The 20,483-nt window shown below is 37.0% G+C and overlaps 2 protein-coding genes across 4 annotated transcripts in view; both read right to left on the bottom strand.

The window, feature by feature from the left end:
• Positions 1-1,626: 1,626 nt before the first annotated feature.
• si:ch211-117c19.1 (myogenesis-regulating glycosidase) lies at positions 1,627-5,699 on the bottom strand. 2 transcript variants are annotated; one of them, XM_052555548.1, is made up of 3 exons: positions 5,475-5,699; positions 4,139-4,563; positions 1,627-4,042 (listed from the first exon to the last, which is right to left on the bottom strand). In XM_052555548.1, exons 2-3 carry the CDS (start codon positions 4,417-4,419, stop codon positions 2,269-2,271), a joined length of 2,055 nt encoding a protein of 684 aa, XP_052411508.1. In that variant the 5' UTR covers positions 4,420-4,563; positions 5,475-5,699; the 3' UTR covers positions 1,627-2,268. The 2 variants fall into 2 exon arrangements, with proteins under 2 accessions (XP_052411508.1, XP_052411509.1); XM_052555549.1 differs by having other exon boundaries at positions 5,619-5,697.
• Positions 5,700-6,052: 353 nt separating this feature from the next.
• Positions 6,053-20,483, bottom strand: part of mamdc2a (MAM domain containing 2a) — a 29,592-nt gene continuing 15,161 nt past the window's right edge. Inside the window, exons 8-14 of one of the 2 annotated variants that reach the window (XM_052555353.1) lie at positions 19,950-20,096; positions 18,839-19,104; positions 17,638-17,734; positions 8,383-8,538; positions 8,036-8,289; positions 7,815-7,899; positions 6,053-6,634 (exon numbers count right to left, since the gene is read on the bottom strand). In XM_052555353.1, coding sequence (XP_052411313.1) covers positions 6,573-6,634; positions 7,815-7,899; positions 8,036-8,289; positions 8,383-8,538; positions 17,638-17,734; positions 18,839-19,104; positions 19,950-20,096 — 1,067 coding nt within the window. In that variant the 3' untranslated portion in view covers positions 6,053-6,572. Of the gene's footprint in view, positions 6,635-7,814; positions 7,900-8,035; positions 8,290-8,382; positions 8,539-17,637; positions 17,735-18,838; positions 19,105-19,949; positions 20,097-20,483 lie in introns of those variants that run through there. The other variant, XM_052555354.1, reaches the window with a different exon arrangement.

Here is a 20,483-nt window from a genome sequence, read left to right as displayed (position 1 = left end):
TTTTTCAGCTTGGGCTAAGAGAAGCTGTGCTGCGTTTTAATTATGTTTTTTTATAAGAAAATGATTGTCTTGACTATGTGGAATATGTATTCGATATAGGATTATGTGTTTTGGAGGGAAATGGTCTGAAAAGAGATGGAAAGACAATTTTATAAACCATTTACAGAAAAGAGTCTAACATATTTTGGCAAGTTATGCTTTATTCACATGTGAGCAAACAAGCAAAGTGAGGCTGGCTGCATTATTTAATTGGAACTGATTAATTATTTGGAACCTTTTTTTAATTTACACAAGAAAAAAACAACAAAAAGAAAATTGGAAGATACATGGGAGGACATACTTAAAATCCATGCTGCATCATACACAATGGAGAGATTGGGATTGTGCATTAAAAATAAGAACTTTTTGGTTTTTCTCTTGCTTCTTCATCTACCATGTGTATTCCCACCTTCTCCTCTGTATGGACTATCTGTCATTAAAACCTTCAAACCTAAACATAAATTTAAATAGCATAACCTCAGCCAGAATTTTTTTTAAACAAGACTCTGTATGACAACAAAAATGGAAAAACACAGCTGTTTTAGCTGTAAACTGCAGTACAATTAATAAAAATGGATGGAGGATTGGCAATAACATGATAACATAATTTGGTGCGTTGATATGTAGCAGAAGTGCCATCTGCTGGTAGCTCTGTTTGATTGCACAATTGATCCTTGCCAGCTGAACGTCTCGGTAAATGTGCACTGATTCTTATCAGCTGAAAGTGTCAGTATCACTTTTAACAAGGGGGATTTCTAATCACTTAAAGACTTCTAATGAGGATATATGGTGTATAAACTGCTTGGAGAATGAAGAATGCATCGATCCAGCTCCCTCTCGCATTTATTAAAGAGCGCTCTACCATTTGAGCCCATTCACCTTGGCCAAAGAAGTCGATCATTTCTGGTTGAGCTCCCAAAAAAGAAGAAGAAAAAAAAATACATAAAAAAAAAACTATGCAGTGTTTTGACATACAATAAATAGTGCATGCTTTAGGAAATAAATAGTTGGTATAAGTTTGAAAAAGTTAATATTAGAGATCTAAAATGAGAATTAGCATATTTTAAGTATTCACAATTCTGCTCTCTACCAAGAAATATGTAACTGTAAAAGAATAATAAAACAAAGATATTTAGTTGTAGAATACAATAAATAAATAAATAAAAGCACACATATATACATATTAGAGTAAAAGAGTTATGAGTAAGTGTCTTAGGGTTAGCCCAACACTTCTGAAGCTCATTGATGTTATCTTTGGAAGGAGGAATACTAAGAACAGAAGGTCTTCCTGCACCTCTGAAAAAAGCTCTTGAAGGAGCTGCTTCTGGGTTTAACTGTGCCAGCGCCACCTGCAGTGCTTCTATAACAACATCCTGGTCCTGGTCCATATCTACTCCTTCCCCTGATTCTTGTGCTGGGACCTGAAATCAATGCTGAACTGAGTCTGAACATATAATTTTCCTCTATCCAGAACAGGGCAGCTATAATAGCCATCAACTCTACTGTATATATTGACAGGTGATCTGTAGATCTTTTTTACACTTTCCTAATTCTGTTACAAAAACACTGAAGCCAGCCTTTCCTGTATCTCCTGTAAAATGTTTTATTATATGAGTTGAGGGTGGTAAAATGTCAATAATAAAAGTTAATTATGGAGCAAGAACTCTGACACATTACAAATAAGAAATCAGTGAATAAGTGAATGTTACAAAACTGTGGGAAATATTCCCTTTCAACTAGTTGAATCCTTCATACATCCTTTATTGTACATTCAAGTTAGGTGGTTGCTTATTTCTATAATTATTTTATATACGCTATGGAGAACGAATGACAAAACAAGTAAACTATACTGTACATAAACAAAAACATGTTATAAATGAATAACATACAAAATGATTACATCATATTGCTTTCACTGGGTTTTATACTAACATTTTACTCTAATTTTTTTTAAGGATCAATAATGATAACAGTTCCCACCTCACAAAAAGCAAAACCACTCATGTTTTTGCTCTGCACATTCCAACATTTGGGCCTTTTTTGACAATTCAAGAGGTCTTCATCGAGATAGGTGGGTAGCCTATTTTCTGAGGAGCCTATTTCTTGAGACTTATGCAATATCAACCTCCGCATAAACCTTGCTGTTGTACAAACAATTAATAGTATGGCCAGAACAGTATTGAACAGTCGGTTTTAGGGTTTTGTTTGGGCTCATTTATCTACTTAAAACTATCCTGACCACACAAAGTAAGCAACTTCATCCAAGTCCACTGGATAATCAGTGAGGTATACGGGTCCTTTATCGAAATACTCTCCCTTGTAACTTCTCCACCTGCCCGCAGGAAGGTATATATCTCTTTCCTGCTTGCCCGGTTCAAGAACAGGTGCCACCAAGAGGTCATCTCCTATGAGGAACTGAGATTCAATTTTGTAAGCTGCCTCATCAGCTGTTGCAATCCACCAAAGAGGGCGAATGATGGGATCCCCAGTGTACAGCACTTCCCCAGCAAGCTCCAGAACCCGAGGGGCTACAAGAGACTCGTGGAGAGCGGTGAACTTCTTGGCGATATTCACAACCTCATCATCATAGCGCCATGGTGGAATTGAGAACTGCATGGCTGGCATGAAAGCTGAGAGCTCTAGCCAACGGATGTACAGCTCACGATCTGGAAGGCCAGTGAGGTTTGAGTATGTATTTCCACCTATTATGTCTGGCAGAATAAACTGGTAGCCAAGAATACTTACAGTAAGTACAGTTGGGATTATAGATTTGAGGCCTAGGGTGTATCCCCATAGTGACTCACGGTCAATAATTCTGAAGAAGCAGGAGATGTTTTGAGATTGATAACCTGACCGCAGCTCTGCACGGTCGTTGAATGGTATTGCCATCTCAGTGTAGCGGCGGGTAAAGGTACTGGGATCCTCCAGAGGAACAAAGGTACTGAACTCCTGGGGTAAGTAGCTTGTCTCTCCTGCATCAAACTTGAAAGATGCCACTCCATACTTGTTCTTGAGGGTACGAAGATTCAAGGCATACCAGTCCCGAGCTTCTGGATTTGTAAAATCCAAAATGCCAGCGATACCATTCCACCAACGCACCAATGCAGGAAGCTGGCTGCCAGGCACTCGTACAAACAGTCCTCGTTCTATTCCAACACCAAAATTGACAGAATTATAGTTGACAAATGGATGGGTCCACAAGGTTACCTGGAATCCATCTTCCCTTAATTTTTGAAACATTGCTGAGGCGTTGGGGAACTTGATGGGATCCAACTCAAACTCTCCATAGCCACTAGTATATCTGTCATACAGCTCCAGGTGGCTGCAGTTGAAGCCATTTTTTTTCATATCAGATGCATATTTCAATGTTTGTTCTTGGTTCAATTCTTCTAGAGCTCTTGTGGACCAGACTGGTTGTCTGAAAACGGATTCTGAAGGAACCTTATTGGGCTTGTTGAAATATCGACGTACCATGTACTTGTGAATAGAGGTGACATCTAGCCCCACACATACACGATAACTCAGAGTCACATGATGGGGGTTATCAGGGTTTGGCCTATAAGGGCTGTCATGATATCGAGCTTGGAACCACAGAGTTCTGTTTGTTTCATCCCAGCCGAGATGAAAAGGAACAGAATCATTAATTTTTATGGCCGTAGCATTTGAAGAAAGCCAGTAGCGCTCCAAAATGCCACCAAATGCCTGATGATTTGAATGAATATCTCCTGTAATGAAAGGTTTGGGAGCCTGATGTCCTTTTAATACTATTGGCCAATGCTGCAACCAAGTCTCTGCACCACCGTACCAGTGTGATCCACTACAGGACATGGCATGCTCCACTAACCGATGCTCTTCCAGCTCGTCCCAGCGCACACGATAGCACTCAACTGTGTCTTTAGGCTTAACCGTTTCTATAAAGAAATTAATATTTCCAGCCGTGGATTTGTCACATCTGAGAATCTGTCCCTCTTTTGAACATGAGTCCAGATCAAGGGTTCCAGACCTAAAATGCACAATTGAAAACAATTGGACTTCTAATAATAATGAATAGTGTAAATATGATATTTAAACAAAATACAAGTGTATTTAAACAAAATACCTGAATTCCATTTTGAAAATGACAACCCCAGTTTGGCTTCGGATGACGAAACCGTCTTTGTTAAGATCTAAGCATTCAGATGTCAAAAGGTTGGCTTTGCGAAGAGAAGCGGAGTAGTAGCACCATGCTACAATCGCTGCAAGAACCAGTAAAACTCCGAGCAAGCTTGCTATTATCACCGGTCGGCTTTGTCTACCAATTCTCTTCTTCTTAGGTGGTGAATAAGGGCTCATGGCACCAACTCCAAAATCTCCAACAGTTGCTGATACAATCTGGTACATCTTTACAATACTCTTATGCACACAGCCTTCTGTAAAATGTTTCTAACTTATGAGCAGAAAGTAGACTGTTTTAGGTGTTCTGCACATGGGCTGCACATGGTGGAAGTAGCAGCTGGCCAGGACGACTTGATAATTTTGCCATGCCTAGACATATTGAAACAATATGTAAAAATATGCAAAACTTTTTTCATGCAAACAAATGTTTGGATGTGATATGACTCCCAAGATAAAACAGCACCCAGTATTTATTCTTAAAGGGTTAGTTAGCCTTAAAATTCTGAGAAATGAATGTCAGTGGTAATGAAAATATAGTTACCAACATGCTTCAAATGATCTTTTTTTTGTGTTCTGCCAAGAGAAAATTTGTGATAAACTGAATGGGGAAAATCTACAATTCTAAACATCAGAAGAGTTCAGATCCTGTTTGAGGTTTTCTTCTAAAATTAGCATTTTTCTCAGGATCCTTTGTTTATTTTCAGTTATTTCACTTTAAGGTCAATGAAAAGAACCTATTCATTGCCATTAAAGCGAAATTACCGAACCTACACATAGGAGCCTGAGAAAAAAGCCACTTTTAGAAGAAATGTTTGCATCTGAACTCTTCATCTGTGACTGTGAGACACAAAAGCTGATTCAAGCTATCGCTGCAGCTGAACAGTCCTCTAGGCATGTATTGAACATGGAGTTTCCAATACAGTGTTGTGATGTTCTGTAACAAGCACACTCTATTGATTTTATGAACATTTGTGACAGAATAAATGCATCTGCTATCATTTTAACAAGTTGTCATTACTATTATAAGGTTGTGTTATTGTGAAAACTACTAGTTTTAGTAGTTATAGTTTAGCATTTAAACAGATTCATCCTCAGCACCAATCACCGTCAGAGAAACAAATGTCACTTAAGCGCTCTCTGACACATTACCTGACAGAATAAAAGTCACACTGCTACTTGATAACTGGTTGTCAAGGTGTTCACTTCAGAAAGCACAAAGATGATTCATTTCTATTTTATGTTACGATACCTCATGCAATAAACTTTCTCCAGTTACTTACATTTTGTGTCCGGTTAAGATCATTCAGAAAGAAACAAAACAAAATTACGTTAATGTTTCACTTTCAATCGGTCACTATTTGTGTACTGCTCGCCAGCTAAACTTTTCAGGGAAAGCCCAAAGTGTTCTAATAAAACAAACTTACTCTGATATTGACATTACGACTGCACATCGGTCAAAATGCTCTTGAATGAACATGAAACCAGAAGCAAGTTAGACCAGTTTGTCTGCATCATGGGTAATGTAGTATTTTAAGAGGAGGCGTAGCCATTTTATTTGATGAGAACATAAAACAGTACGGAAAGCAAACTGGAGGGGGGGGGGGGGGGGGGGTTGGGGGGGGTGCAAGGGAAATAAAATAGTTGCCTAGTATTTTCTATAATTTCGAAAAAGGTTTCAACCAAGTTTTGTATGTTTCATAACACAATTATTCCACTAGATGGCAGTAATTTATAAGACAAAATATATATTTTATTTTATATAGATTTTTCTTAGTGTAAAAAAAAATAAATAATTAAAATTAAAATATGTTTATAGTACTGCGATTCTGATGGGAATCTACAAGAACTTACAAACACATTTTTATTTTAAAATGTTTAATAAAATTTCATATTTGAAATGTTTAATAAATGAAGATGTGAGAGTGAGTGAGAATGTATACAACCATGACCTGAACTTTGTCCTTTGTCCAAACCTGTTTTCACCCTGGACACTGATCAGTGTAAAATCAAACAAGAAAACGTTCACCACAAATAGAAATCGGAAATATTTGCTACCTAGCAGTATGCTGCTAAGCAATGTCAACACATTACAAAAGTTAAAACTATTTTCTGATGTTTTCTAATAAACAAAAATAATAAGACAGTCCCCAAGCTGTCTCAATGATTCAAAAATAGCATACTATATCAAGAACTAGACACGTCATACCACCTATAAAAGAACAATAAAGCGTTGTGTCTTTCCATGTAGACATGCATGGGCAGACTCTGCAGAACACTGTTGAGTCTAGGTAACAAATGTTCTTTTCTCTCTCCCAGTCTCCCTGTCCCCAGTGAAACACAAATAAAAACAAACACATATCAGCATTCCTGGGCTTCGCTCAGTACTCAATTTCATTGAAATTTTCAGAAAATCCTGAGTATGAGATGCTGTCTCCAGGATCTAGAGAAAGAGAAGAAGAGACCATTATAAAAAGTATAAGCACATGTACAAATACATCCCCTGTGTATTACTGCTGCTTCAGTAAACACATTCAGATAACTTTAGTAACAGTATGTGATCCATCCAGAGACAAATCCCAGTGAGAACTGCAGTAAAGAAAGCACCTGCTGTTACTGCTCTGCAGTCACCTGACCTCACACAATCTACTGCAATACATCACATAAATGACTGAGGATGACGCATGGCACTTCCTGTTCAAGCTTCAGGTTATGTGTTTGACTTCACATTATACAGCTCACAAGAACACATTTATGTCACCATTCATAATGATTGAAATTGTAAAGCATGACAATGATTTGACACATTTTTGCGCTATCTATTAATTTAGCGAGAAATATAAACTGTTAAATAAAAAACTATAAATGTATCTATATATCGATCTGTCTGTCTGTCTTTCTGTCTGTCTATCTATCTATATTGTACATTATATGTAGATAGATAGATAGTCAGATAGACAGACAGATAGACAGACAGACAGATAGATAGATAGATAGACAGACAGACAGACAGACAGATATATCGATAGATAGATAGATAGATAGATAGATAGATAGATAGATAGATAGATAGATAGATAGATAGATAGATAGATAGATAGATAGATAGATAGATAGATAGATAGATAGATAGATAGATAGATCACGTGGCCCAACCAATTTGCAGAATCAGATGGTAAGAAATGGAAGGAGGATCCCTGGAGACTCTAATGACTATCGAGGTGAGTTTCTTAAAGGGGCAGTTCACCCAAAAATCTAAATTTTGCCATCATTTACTCACCCTCATGTCATTCAAAACCTGTATGAATTTCATTCTTATGTTAACATAAAAGAAGATATTTTGAAAAAATGCTGATAATCAACAGTTGATGCTCCCCATTTTCTTATTATGGAGGTAAATGCCAACTAACAACTTCATAATTCTTCGAAATATTTTCTTTTGTGCTCAACATAAGCAAGAAACCTATACCGGTTTGGAGTGGAAATGAGGGTGAGTAAATGATGACAAAATTGTCATTTTGGGTGAACTATCCCTTTAAAATATCAGATATTTTGAGATTTGTATGCCATTGCAGTCATTAAAATATATATATATATTTAAAAACATTTTACTGTTCACTCACCATTACACGGCCCCTTTTTAAACACAATATCATCGATTGCAATGTCACTCCTTACTGAGTTTCCTCTGATAGCTTCAAATATAATCTGCAAACAATAAGGGAAACAATAAACCTTTAACATTTTTACATGCAAAAACGCAACATGGTAATATTCAACATTATAAAAGATGTTTTTCAAAGGCATTTTTCAACAACAAAGGGAGTAAGAATGTGTCTCTAACCCAGTGCCTTGTGTAACACTCGTAATCCACCATGGCCTTCATCCAGGACACACTTTGTTCTCCTTGTCTTGTCCAAAGCAAGCTCTCCCTGTCCCCCTTATGCAGCAGGACATTCAGAGTTCCTGTGCCTGAGCCATACATGTGGTAGAAGAAGATCAGACACTGAGGTCCAGCTGAACCCCTCAGCTCGGTGGACATGAGCTGGGCTGACTGTTTGGGCATCATGTGAGATGCCTCAATGTACATGTAGTAGCCTTGAAATCAGAGCAGGAAAGACTTACACTCACATCTCATTACATCAGCAATGTTAAAAAAGCATTTCATGTTGAAGCATAAATTTGACTCACCTACCCCTAAGGTGTGGTCCCCCTTGGGTCCTGTGTAAGACGTGGGTGTATGTCCCCTGATCCGTAACCAATGTCCTTTTTTAGCTTTCGTTTTCTGGGTATAGCCGCAGTCCCCAGTTTCAAAGTTACAATGTCCAGGAGGTGGATTCATGGGGCCTAAACAGAGCACAAAAAGTTCCACCATATGAGGCTTTGAAATGGTTAAAAGCTTGTCTATTTCTGTCCACCGCAGCCGGCACTGCCCATTTAATGTCACTGTTTGTTAGGGCAGATGTTCTTCATTGCCATGGAGTATATGTCTATAAAAAGAATATTCAAGAACCTTAGACAAGGGCCTTGCCCATTTCCTAAACCACATTGTTTAAAACGGACAAGAAACCTCTGCCAAGCAACCTGTAAGTAATACGATTTACTCTTTATTAGAACAATCAACTGCTTAAATCTTTCACAAGTCATGGGTTTTACTCTCATAAAAGCAACAAAACTGGGTCAAACACTTTGTTATCATTTAGACAATTCTAAATATGGGGACAGTTTCAGACACGCACATGTAAGTCAGAGAAACAAATACCCATCCAAGCAAAACATTTCTTTCGTATTTGAATAGAAAAGCACACATAATATTTTAGTTGTTCTCAGGCCCCGACTGCCCATCGGTAACACTGGGAGAAAATTTCCAATCGATAATAAAGCGATAGGCCTAATAAATCATAAAACAAAAATGATGAGTTGTTTTAACCCAACTTTGTGTCAAAAATGTACTAACACAGCTGCTGGGTTAAAAAAATTTAAATTACATTTTTAACCCAAAAATTGGGTTAGGCCATATTTGACCCAAAGCTGGGTTGAAACAAAGCATTTTTTAGAGTGCAGCTTTAATGCTTGTGACATTTCTACTAAAAATCTTAATTTCAATGTCCAGTATATAAAGTTACATGAATTTGAATTTAATTAAATTTTTAAATCCCTGAGTTTTACCCAGCGCTGGGTTGTATTTAACCCAGTGTTACGGTCCGCGATCTTTTGTGCTGTGTTTTTTTTTTTTTTCTCCATTTTCACTCTCATGCTCTCAGGTACCACCTTCCTTGGATTCTATTGGATATCTTTGCTGTCAATCATCGTTAACATCGTTTCCTTTGCCAATCATGCTCGCATCCAAGAGGTTTAAAAGGAGGACATCTGTGAAAGAGCGGGAAGGACATTTTCTGCTGTGACTATGGTGTGTGTTTGTCGTTTTGCTGATTTCTGATCTGATGTTTTTCTCAGCTTATTGATGGTTTGGAAGACAAGGAAGGAGTGGAAGAGTTTAGTAAGTCACGTGACCTACATATCTGCACGTAGTGATTTTGGATGTATTAGAAACACTAGTTTAGTTGTGTGCGCTTGTTTTTGTATGTTTTGGCTTTAGTGCAGTTAGTGTAGTTTATGACGCTTTTGCGTTGAAGACTTTTCTTTTCTTTCTTTATTAGTTTAGGGGTTTGGGAAGTTAGTTAGTTAGTGGGGCTCATATTTCATTTTATGATTTAAGCGCCACTTTAACTTCCCTTCTCTCCTTTGTCTTGTCTGTTTAATTTGTTGTTCCTTGAGGGCAATAAATATTTCTTGTAGTGCAGTTGTGTCATGTATTCCATTGCCACCTCTTTCCCTGCCTCATTTCTTTAAAATGCAACTTAATGTTACCTCTTTTAACCCCTAGTAAAAACAATTTCATCAGAGACGTAACATTAAATGGGGGCTCTTCTGGGATTTTATATTTTATCACTTTTTTTCCCTGTTTAGGAAATAGAAGTGGTCAAGTATGCCCTTTATATAATTTTGCATGTTGAGAGATGTTGGGGTGGTGGCAAAGGGAAGTGTTGGCAAAGGGAAGTGTTGATTTGAGTAGTTGTGAAATGTGGTAAAAGGCAGTGACTCGTAATGCACTTGAAACATGTTCAGTTTAGAAGAGTTTGTTAATAGTCCTTCGTTGGAACAGCTTAACTTATGTCGAAAACAGGACTTGTTTGCGATAGCTGATCACTTTAGTTTGACAGTCAATAGACAGAATCGTAAGGCTGATATAAAGAGTCGAATAATAGATAAATTAGTCGAGCTAAATGTCCTTCTGACATCAGGAGTTGTGACGGCTGAAAAGGCCGGAGTTTTAAGCCCTAGCGACGTGGCAGTGGCTTCCTTTAGCTTGGGGGAAGCAGACGTATGTAGTGGCGGAATTAACGTTGAAGCGGAGGTGGAGGCTGAAGCGGAAACGAAAGCTGGTTTGCCACCCTTTGATCCGTTATCTCCGGTTTCTTTGGGTTCCGGAGATGATGCGCGAATGAAAGTCCGCTTGGCTCGTCTCCATTATGAGGCACAGGAGCGTACTCAGAAACATCAAGCTGAGATTGATTTACGTTTGCAGATACGGAAATATGAAATCGAGGCTGATACGCAGGTGAGGCTGCGCCAGCTTGAACTTGACGCTAAGGTTGCTAGAGAGCCTGTTGCACGGCCAGTTTCATCTCCTTTATCTGCTGTTTCTCCGGTGGCTGAGTCATCCCACTGCAAATTTGACGTGAGTAAGCACATTGCTCTTGTTCCTCAGTTCAGAGAATCAGAAATAGACTCCTATTTTAATGCCTTTGAGCGGATTGCTAATTCACTCCATTGGCCTAGTGAAGTTTGGTCATTGTTGCTTCAAAGTAAATTGGTAGGCAAGGCTTTGGAAGTTTATTCTACGTTATCTGTTGAAGATAGTCTTAAGTATGATTCTGTAAAGTCTGCCATACTTCGTGCATATGAGTTAGTACCTGAAGCGTATAGGCAAAAATTCAGAACTTGTAAGAAAACTTCTAGCCAGACGTTTGTGGAATTTGCTCGAGATAAAGGTACACTCTTTGATAAATGGTGTGCGGCAAACAAAGTAAATGATTTTGATTTGTTGCGTGAGCTAGTTTTACTAGAAGAGTTTAAAAATTGTTTGCCTGAGAAAGTGGTAGTTTACCTGAATGAACAAAAGGTAACTTCGATGTCATCTGCTGCTGTGCTAGCTGATGAGTTTATCTTAACTCACAAAAATGTTTTTGTACCTACACGTTCTGAAAATTTGAAACCGATTGTTGATGTTCCCAGTGTCCAGTTTGTGCACTCGAAAGTTAATTCACCGCGAACTAGAGAGGATCGCGAGTGTTTTTATTGTCATAAAAGAGGGCACATTGTTGTAGATTGTTCATTGCTGAAGCGAAAACAACAATTTCAATCGAAGTCAGTAGGGTTTGTGAAAACTCTTAATCCTGCTGTTGTTTTCTCTGGTGACAAAGTTGAAGAGACCTATCGACCGTTTCTTCTTAGAGGCCTGATTTCTCTTTCTGGAAATGCTGATGAGCAAAAGGAAATTACGATGCTTAGGGATACTGGTTCGATGCAATCTTTTGTCGTGGAGAATAAGTTGCAATTTTCTGATGTAACTTCATGTAGCTCCAGTGTAATTGTACAAGGTATTGAGATGGGATGTGTAAAAGTGCCTTTGCATAATGTGCATTTGCAAAGTGATCTGTGTACTGGGTTTGTTCGAGTGGCAGTTTGTACTTCGCTTCCTGTGAAAGGAGTGGATTTCATATTGGGAAATGACTTGGCTGGAGGGAAAGTTATGCCTTTGTTGGAGGTTTTGGATAAACCAGAAGTCAGTGTGATAAATGAGGTGGGTGAAACATACCCTCATGTTTTTCCCATGTGCGCGGTTACCCGTGCGCAGTTGCGAAGTTTAAAAGAAGTGGAGTTGAATGACACTTTTTTTCCTGCTGTAGTTAATGGAGAGAAAGAACTTATTTCTGACTTTCCTAAACAAAAGAAAATGGAAAAATCTCAAGAACTACTGACTGATTCAGATTCGTTGATTTTAAAAGTTTCACGAGAGAAGTTAATTTCTGCCCAAAAAGAGGATGAAAGTCTCACTACCGCTTTTAACTCCGTTGTCTCTTTTGATCTGACTAAGGATAAGCAGAATGCTTATTTTGTTGAAAATGGTTTGTTGCTTCGAAAATGGTGTGCATCACCAAAGCAAGATTTAGACTGGGATGTTTCTTATCAGATTGTGGTTCCTGTTTTATATCGACCACATGTGCTATGTTTGGCGCATGATCATCCACTGTCAGGACATCTTGGTGTTCGGAAAACTTATAGTCGGATCTTAAAGCATTTTTTTTGGCCCGGACTGAAAAAGGATGTAGTTTGCTATTGTCGTTCTTGTCACACATGTCAAGTTGTTGGAAAACCAAACCAGATTGTTCCACCTGTTCCATTGAAACCAATCCCTGTGCTAGGAGATCCGTTTGAACATGTACTAGTAGACTGTGTGGGCCCTTTCCCAAAAACGAAAAGTGGTAATCAATTTTTACTAACCGTGATGTGTTTATCTACTAGGTTTCCAGAGGCGATTCCTTTAAGAAAAATTACGGCACCGAGTGTTGTGAAAGCACTTGTGAGATTTTTCTCGATATTTGGGTTGCCTAAAATTGTACAAAGTGACCAGGGTACAAATTTTATGTCCAATGTATTTAATCAGGTAATGAAGACCCTAGCAATTACCCATCGCACGTCTAGTGCTTATCATCCGGAGAGTCAAGGTGCGCTGGAAAGATTTCACCAGACACTGAAATCTATGTTGCGAAAGTACTGTCTAGAGACAGGTAATGATTGGGATGAGGGAATACCTTTGTTGATGTTCGCTGTAAGAGAAAGTGTGCAGGAATCTCTTGGATTCAGCCCTGCTGAACTTGTATTTGGACACCAGGTACGTGGTCCTTTGAAGGTTTTGAAAGACAAAATTTTGGAGAATGATCTCAGTGTGAAAACAAATTTACTGGACTATGTGACAAAATTCAGAGAACGCTTGGATAAAGTTTGTTCGTTAGCTAAGGAATCTCTTGCTAAGGCACAACAAGGAATGAAACGTAACTTTGACAGGAAGGCCGTTATGCGTTCTTTTATGCCTGGAGATTCAGTTCTCGTATTTTTACCCATCCCCGGATCTTCACTTTCTGCTCGATTTTTTGGTCCTTATGAGGTAAAGGAGAAAATTAGTGAAACTAATTATGTGATCTGTACTCCTGACAGAAAACGGAAGACTCGTATCTGTCATGTGAACATGTTGAAACTTTATCATGTTCGAAAGTCACCCGAGGCAAATGTGGTTAAAGCCGTCGAATCTCCTGTTTTCTCCGTTGCAGCTGTGACTGAAATAACATCTGTACCTGATTTAAATCCTGAGGATGATGGAGTAATTTTTCGCAATCTTCCTCAAGTTACTGTGAGGTTGACTAACTCTGAAATTTTGAAAGATCTTAGCTCATATTTTAAAAATTTGGATGAACATCAGAAAAATGATCTTATTCAGCTTATTTCAGAGTTTAAATGTCTGTTTAAAGATGTGCCAACATTGACAAATGTTTTGCACCATGACATTGATGTTAAAGATGCTCGTCCGATTAAACAACATGCGTACAGAGTTAATCATGTGAAGCGTGCGGTAATGCGTCAGGAAGTTGACTATTTATTGGAGAATGGTCTTGCAAAACCAAGCTGTAGTCCGTGGAGTTCACCATGCATTTTAGTTCCAAAGCCGGATGGTTCTTTTAGATTCTGCACTGATTTTAGGAAAGTGAACGCAGTTACTGTGCCTGATAGTTATCCACTTCCTCGAATGGAGGACTGTGTTGATAATGTTGGTTTTGCACAGTTTGTAAGTAAGTTAGACATGTTAAAAGGCTACTGGCAAGTCCCGCTTACTTTTAAAGCTTCTGAAATCGCAGCTTTCGTTACCCCTGATTCATTTCTGCAGTATACTGCGATGGCTTTTGGACTTAGAAACGCACCGGCCACATTTCAAAGGCTCGTTAATAAGATTTTAATTGATGTGCCAAATTGTAGTGCCTATTTGGATGATTTGGTGGTTTATTCCAAAGAGTGGAGTGAACACATTAAGTCACTTCGAATGGTATTTGAGCGTTTGGCAAAAGCCTTATTAACTCTTAATTTAGCCAAGTGTGAATTTGGTCAAGCGACGGTGACTTATCTTGGGAAAGAGGTGGGGCATGGTCAAGTTCGACCAGTAGAAGCTAAAGTGAGGGCAGTTTCAGAATTCCCTGTTCCTAATACTCGACGAGAACTTCGAAGATTTTTGGGAATGGTTGGATACTATCGGAGTTTTTGTAGGAATTTTTCATCCGTTGTTAGTCCTCTTACTACTTTGTTAAGCCCTTCGAAGTCTTTTATGTGGAATGCTGAGTGTCAGTATGCTTTCGAAAGCGTGAAAGCGCTTTTGTGCAATTCACCTGTTCTTCAGGCTCCCAACTATGAACGTTCTTTTCAGCTTGAAGTAGATGCTAGTAATGTTGGAGCTGGAGCTGTTCTTCTGCAGGAAGACGAACAAGGAATAACCCATCCAGTGAGTTATTTTTCGCGAAAGTTTAACAAAAACCAGTTAAACTATTCTACGGTCGAGAAAGAAACTCTAGCTTTAATACTTGCTCTACAACATTTTGAAGTTTACCTTGGTTCTAGCATACTTCCAGTTGTTGTGTATTCCGATCATAGTCCACTAGTGTTTCTTTCTAAAATGTACAATCATAATCAAAGATTGACTCGTTGGTCTTTGTTGCTCCAGAGTTATAATATTGAGATAAGACATAAGAAGGGGGCTGATAATGTGTTCGCAGACACTCTTTCTAGAGTTTAAACTTTTTACAAAAGGTTTACTCTTAAGTGGGGGAGTGTTACGGTCCGCGATCTTTTGTGCTGTGTTTTTTTTTTTTTTCTCCATTTTCACTCTCATGCTCTCAGGTACCACCTTCCTTGGATTCTATTGGATATCTTTGCTGTCAATCATCGTTAACATCGTTTCCTTTGCCAATCATGCTCGCATCCAAGAGGTTTAAAAGGAGGACATCTGTGAAAGAGCGGGAAGGACATTTTCTGCTGTGACTATGGTGTGTGTTTGTCGTTTTGCTGATTTCTGATCTGATGTTTTTCTCAGCTTATTGATGGTTTGGAAGACAAGGAAGGAGTGGAAGAGTTTAGTAAGTCACGTGACCTACATATCTGCACGTAGTGATTTTGGATGTATTAGAAACACTAGTTTAGTTGTGTGCGCTTGTTTTTGTATGTTTTGGCTTTAGTGCAGTTAGTGTAGTTTATGACGCTTTTGCGTTGAAGACTTTTCTTTTCTTTCTTTATTAGTTTAGGGGTTTGGGAAGTTAGTTAGTTAGTGGGGCTCATATTTCATTTTATGATTTAAGCGCCACTTTAACTTCCCTTCTCTCCTTTGTCTTGTCTGTTTAATTTGTTGTTCCTTGAGGGCAATAAATATTTCTTGTAGTGCAGTTGTGTCATGTATTCCATTGCCACCTCTTTCCCTGCCTCATTTCTTTAAAATGCAACTTAATGTTACCTCTTTTAACCCCTAGTAAAAACAATTTCATCAGAGACGTAACACCAGCATTTTTTAAAGCGTACTCTTGACTGTCAGTGCTGCAATATACGAATCATCTCACGTCTGTTCTGTGCTTTCGTCAAATGGTTCCTAACAGAACCGATGCGCTCAAAGAAAGACAGAAAGCGGCCAGAAGAAGCAGTGAAATGTAGCAACATCACTGACCTGTTCAGGGCTTCATCCGTAAATATGCTAAATAGTTTTGTCTTTATTAACCCAGTTGAGTATTACATAAAAAATTTAGCAGAAACAGATATTCATTTGGATTTATTGTACAGGGAGGGAGCTAGAGCAGACAGCAACACAAAAATAACGAGTACAGTCTCACAGCCTAATAATTCAAAAGTGTATTAGACTTTTTCAACAAATACAATTTTGACATTAAGGCACTTTATATACGTTTTATACACTAATAGTCAAAAGGTTTTTGAATGTTTTTAAAGAAGTCTCTTCTGCTCACCAAGCCTTCATTTATTTGATACAAAATACAGCAAAAACAGTATTACTGTGAAATAAATGTACTATTTAAAATAACTGATTTCTATTTGAATATATTTTAAAATGTAATTTATTCTTGTGATTTCAAAGCTGAATTTCTGCATCATTACTCCAGTCTTCAGGTCACATGATCCTTCAGAAATCATTCTAATATTCTGAGTTGCAGCTCAAAAAACATTTATCATCATTATTATGTTGAAAACAGATTCGATTTTTTGTTTCTTTGATGAATAGAAAGTTCAGAAGAACAGAAATAAATCTTTTGTAATATTATAAAAGTATTTATCATCACTTTAGTTTAATTTAAAGTGTCCTTGCTAAATAAAAGTAATAATTTCTATATACTTTTTGGGGTATGGAACAGGGCCCTTAAAAGGACATATTTGTTCCTTTTTTACCCCTAATAGGTAGGCCTACAAATTAGTACCTTAAGGGTATGAATTAGTACTCTACGGTACTAATATTTAACTAATAGGGATAAAAAAGGGTACAAATATGTCCTTTTAATGCAATGCTGTGGTGTCAAGCTGTTGTACCCCAGAAGGAACCATTTTGAAATTCAGGTAAAACTGGTTTTATTTCATTTAGCTGCAAAGGCAAAAATTTGAAATGTTAATATTTTAATATTTATATTTCATTTTATTTAAGGTTTATATAAATTAAAGGGGGGAAGGTGTTATATATAATTTTAGTTAGATCATTTCATTTCATACATTCAGATAATAAAGTTCCGTCATCTTAAAAATTCATGAATTTGCTTCACTCAAAAAATAAATAAATAAATAAATATATATATATTTTTTTAATAAAGTCAAAAATCACGTTCTTTATCAATATAATTTATATTTTACTTTCAGGACTATATCATCACTATACTCCCCTGATAATATAGTCCTAAAAGTAAAATATAAACAAAAAATTTTTTATGTACTTACAAATAGATTTCAATAGTTTATGTATTTTGATTTTGATTAGGTTTTCTGTTATACAAGCCTCCATTGTACTAAAAATACACACAATACCACACAGTGTTTCCATATGTCACTTGGCAGTAGTCAAAAAGGATTTCCCAAATGCTTTTTGAAATAATAATTCTACTTTTAAATTCAGAGATATGGATTTGGACAGTACCACATGATCCTGGTGTTTATTAAAAACAGTAGGTGATTCAGCCAGGAATGGTGGGAGCAAAATGACAATAAAGCACCCTATAATAAACTTACATCACCATGTAACACAATTACCATCTGAATAAGGATTTTTTTTTTTCATTGTCAAAAGGGCAGAAGTACCTGTAGCAACCCGACAGTCGCCAAGGGTCACTGAGATATCATCGAGAGACACGAGCCCACAGTCCCAGAAGTTTCTGCAGATGCTGACAAATGCTACCTTAAAAGGAAGTTAAGATAAAAAAAAGTCCATAATGACAAATAGTTAAAATAGGGAAGAACATGGTCTAGTATGTCATCATTTTATCCAAAAATAAAACAAAACATTAATTAAATGTTATTTAAAAGAAAATACAAATAATGCATGTGATTTGTCCTCAACATTTACAGTACAGACCTTTTCTGTGGTTTTTCTCATAAACGTCTTTGACATTTTGAAGAGGCACACAATATTGACCAATGTAAATGCTGTTAATGGGGTTTTGCTGTGGACACTCCATTGAAAAGAGTCTTGAGCTTCACTTATTATCTCTGAGATTACACAAGGAATTCACACACGGGGTGACCCAAAGTTCAATAAAAGATTTATTACGGCTAACATTTGGAAATACTTTACCTAAAACAAAAAAAGGATTAAAACTGAATTTGAGCTTATTATTAAGGACAATGTCCTTCTTTACCAAGAATCTGAAGAACACTTAAACCTTTATATTGTAACTGTTTTCTATTTGAATATATTTAAAATATAAAGATATGTCTTTTATATTCAATATATTTAATATAAATATAAAAATCTAAATATATTTTAAATACTGTATTTAATATATTTTAAAATGTTTTCTTTTCCTGATATGGCAAAGATGAATTTTCTGCAACAATTCCTCCGGTCTTCAGTGTCACACGATCCTTCAGAAATTACTCAAATTTGATGATTTGATGATCAACAAACATTTATTATCAGTGTTAAAAAACAGTTCTGCTGATTAATATTTTTGTTGAAACCATGATTTATTTATTTTTCAAGATTCTTTGGTAAACAGAAAGTTCAAAAGAACAGCATGTATTTGTAAATATAAAAGTCTTTACTGACATGTTTGATCAATGTAATGCATCCTTGCTGAATAAAAGCACTATATTTATTTATTTATTTATTTAAAATCTTCCTGATCCCAAACTTTTAAAGGGTGGTGTACACAAAAAATCATAAAAAAACAATGTTATTCAACTGAATAGTGAAATAAAATACATTTAGCCATCATCATGCACACAACCCAGTCTTGAAGAAACTTGTATTTAAAGAACAATCCATTCATTTTACACTTACCTTAGTAGGCATGGGCTTCAGGTATGTGACTTCCACCTCTGTCCAAACATCTTTAGATCCCTCAGACACGGTCCAGATTTTCTCCTGAGCTATGTTGTTTTCATCATAGACATAGAGAGCCAGAACATTATCTACTTTCATGAAGCCATGCAGGACATAGTAGAACCTGAGGCAGTATTTATGGTTCCCTGGTAGGGACGGTCCAAAAAGACGACCCACATACCCTGGACGAGAGGTATGACGAGTGTTGGCCAAGAGAAAAGACCCTGTGAATGTAATGGACATCAAAGATTTATGAATCATAAATAATCAGTGAAATAAATTATCATTTAATGAATGTTATCTTTTTTTGTTCCTTAAGTGTTCATCTTTTATCATATTAAAGATATAGTTAACCCAAAAATTAAGAGTGTAAATAAAAGTTTTGTCATCCTCATGACTATGAATTTTAACTGTTTCTTCTTCAGAACAGATTTGGAGAAATTTAGCTTGCTCAGTAATGGATCCTCTGCAGTGCATGGGTGCCATCAGAAGAACAACCCAAACAGCTGATAAAAACATCACAATAATGCACAAGTAATTCACACGATTCCAGTCCATCGATTAATGTCTTGTGAAGTGAAAAACTGCATGTTTGTAATAAACAGATCCATCATTCTGGAGTTTTAACTTTAACCGTCACTTCCTGTCAAAATCCAACCATTCATAATCCATAATAATGCTTTCTTAAGTGAAATTGTGGATTATTGTGATGCTTTATCAGCTGTTAAAACTGTGACGGCACCCATTTACAGCAGGGGATCCATTGGTGAGCATGTCTCCAAAGATGCTTCCAAATCTGTCCTGCAAATTTTTTTTTTTGAATTAATAAAATAAAATTCATACTCATCTAGATTTTTTTTAATCAAATTAGTACATCTTGGTTTTGGGGTAAACTATTAATTTAATAGTTATTCACTATGAATACTGATTTAATTAAAATTAAATATACATTAAGTAGGAAATTGTAGGAATATCACTGAATAAAACCATATTGTACTTTACTGAGTCAAATGCAATCAAATCAAAATATAATATATACAGTATGTGATGAAACAGTCTCACTCCGCACCAGTGCCTGTGGTGTGATCCCCGATGCGGTAAACATTTGGTTTCACAGAGACCATGTTCCACACTGAACCTCCAGTCTGTTCCTGATAATACTGACACAGGCCCTCCTCAAAGTCACAGTTTGCCAGAGAGGGGTCAAACGCTGGCTCTGGAACATTGAAGTTAACTCACATCATGAACATCTCCCACATAGGCAGACTTTCTGTAAAATGTAACTGCTGACTAAACGGAATGTCAGTGTGGTTGCAACATAAAAGGAAAACAACAAGAAAATTCCCCTTTAAACAGCAATTTGGGACTTTTTTGGGGTTGTTAATTATAATGCAGAAGGCTCCTCTAAGAAAAATGACTTATTTTTGTCCCAAAGTATATTATGTTGGAAAAAAAATCATTTCTTATCAAAGATTGGTGGAGCAAGATAATTTGATCACACGAAAATGTAACATCTTAGTTACATATGTTGACACTGACATTTGGGGTTTCCCCTGGTAGCCCCAGTCACATCTGAGTAGTAAAAACACAGGTCAGTGAGACA

Source organism: Carassius gibelio, chromosome B5, assembly GCF_023724105.1.
Source record: "Carassius gibelio isolate Cgi1373 ecotype wild population from Czech Republic chromosome B5, carGib1.2-hapl.c, whole genome shotgun sequence".
NCBI classification, from domain to species: Eukaryota; Metazoa; Chordata; class Actinopteri; order Cypriniformes; family Cyprinidae; genus Carassius; species Carassius gibelio.
This window is presented reverse-complemented; position numbering and strand designations above follow the sequence as displayed.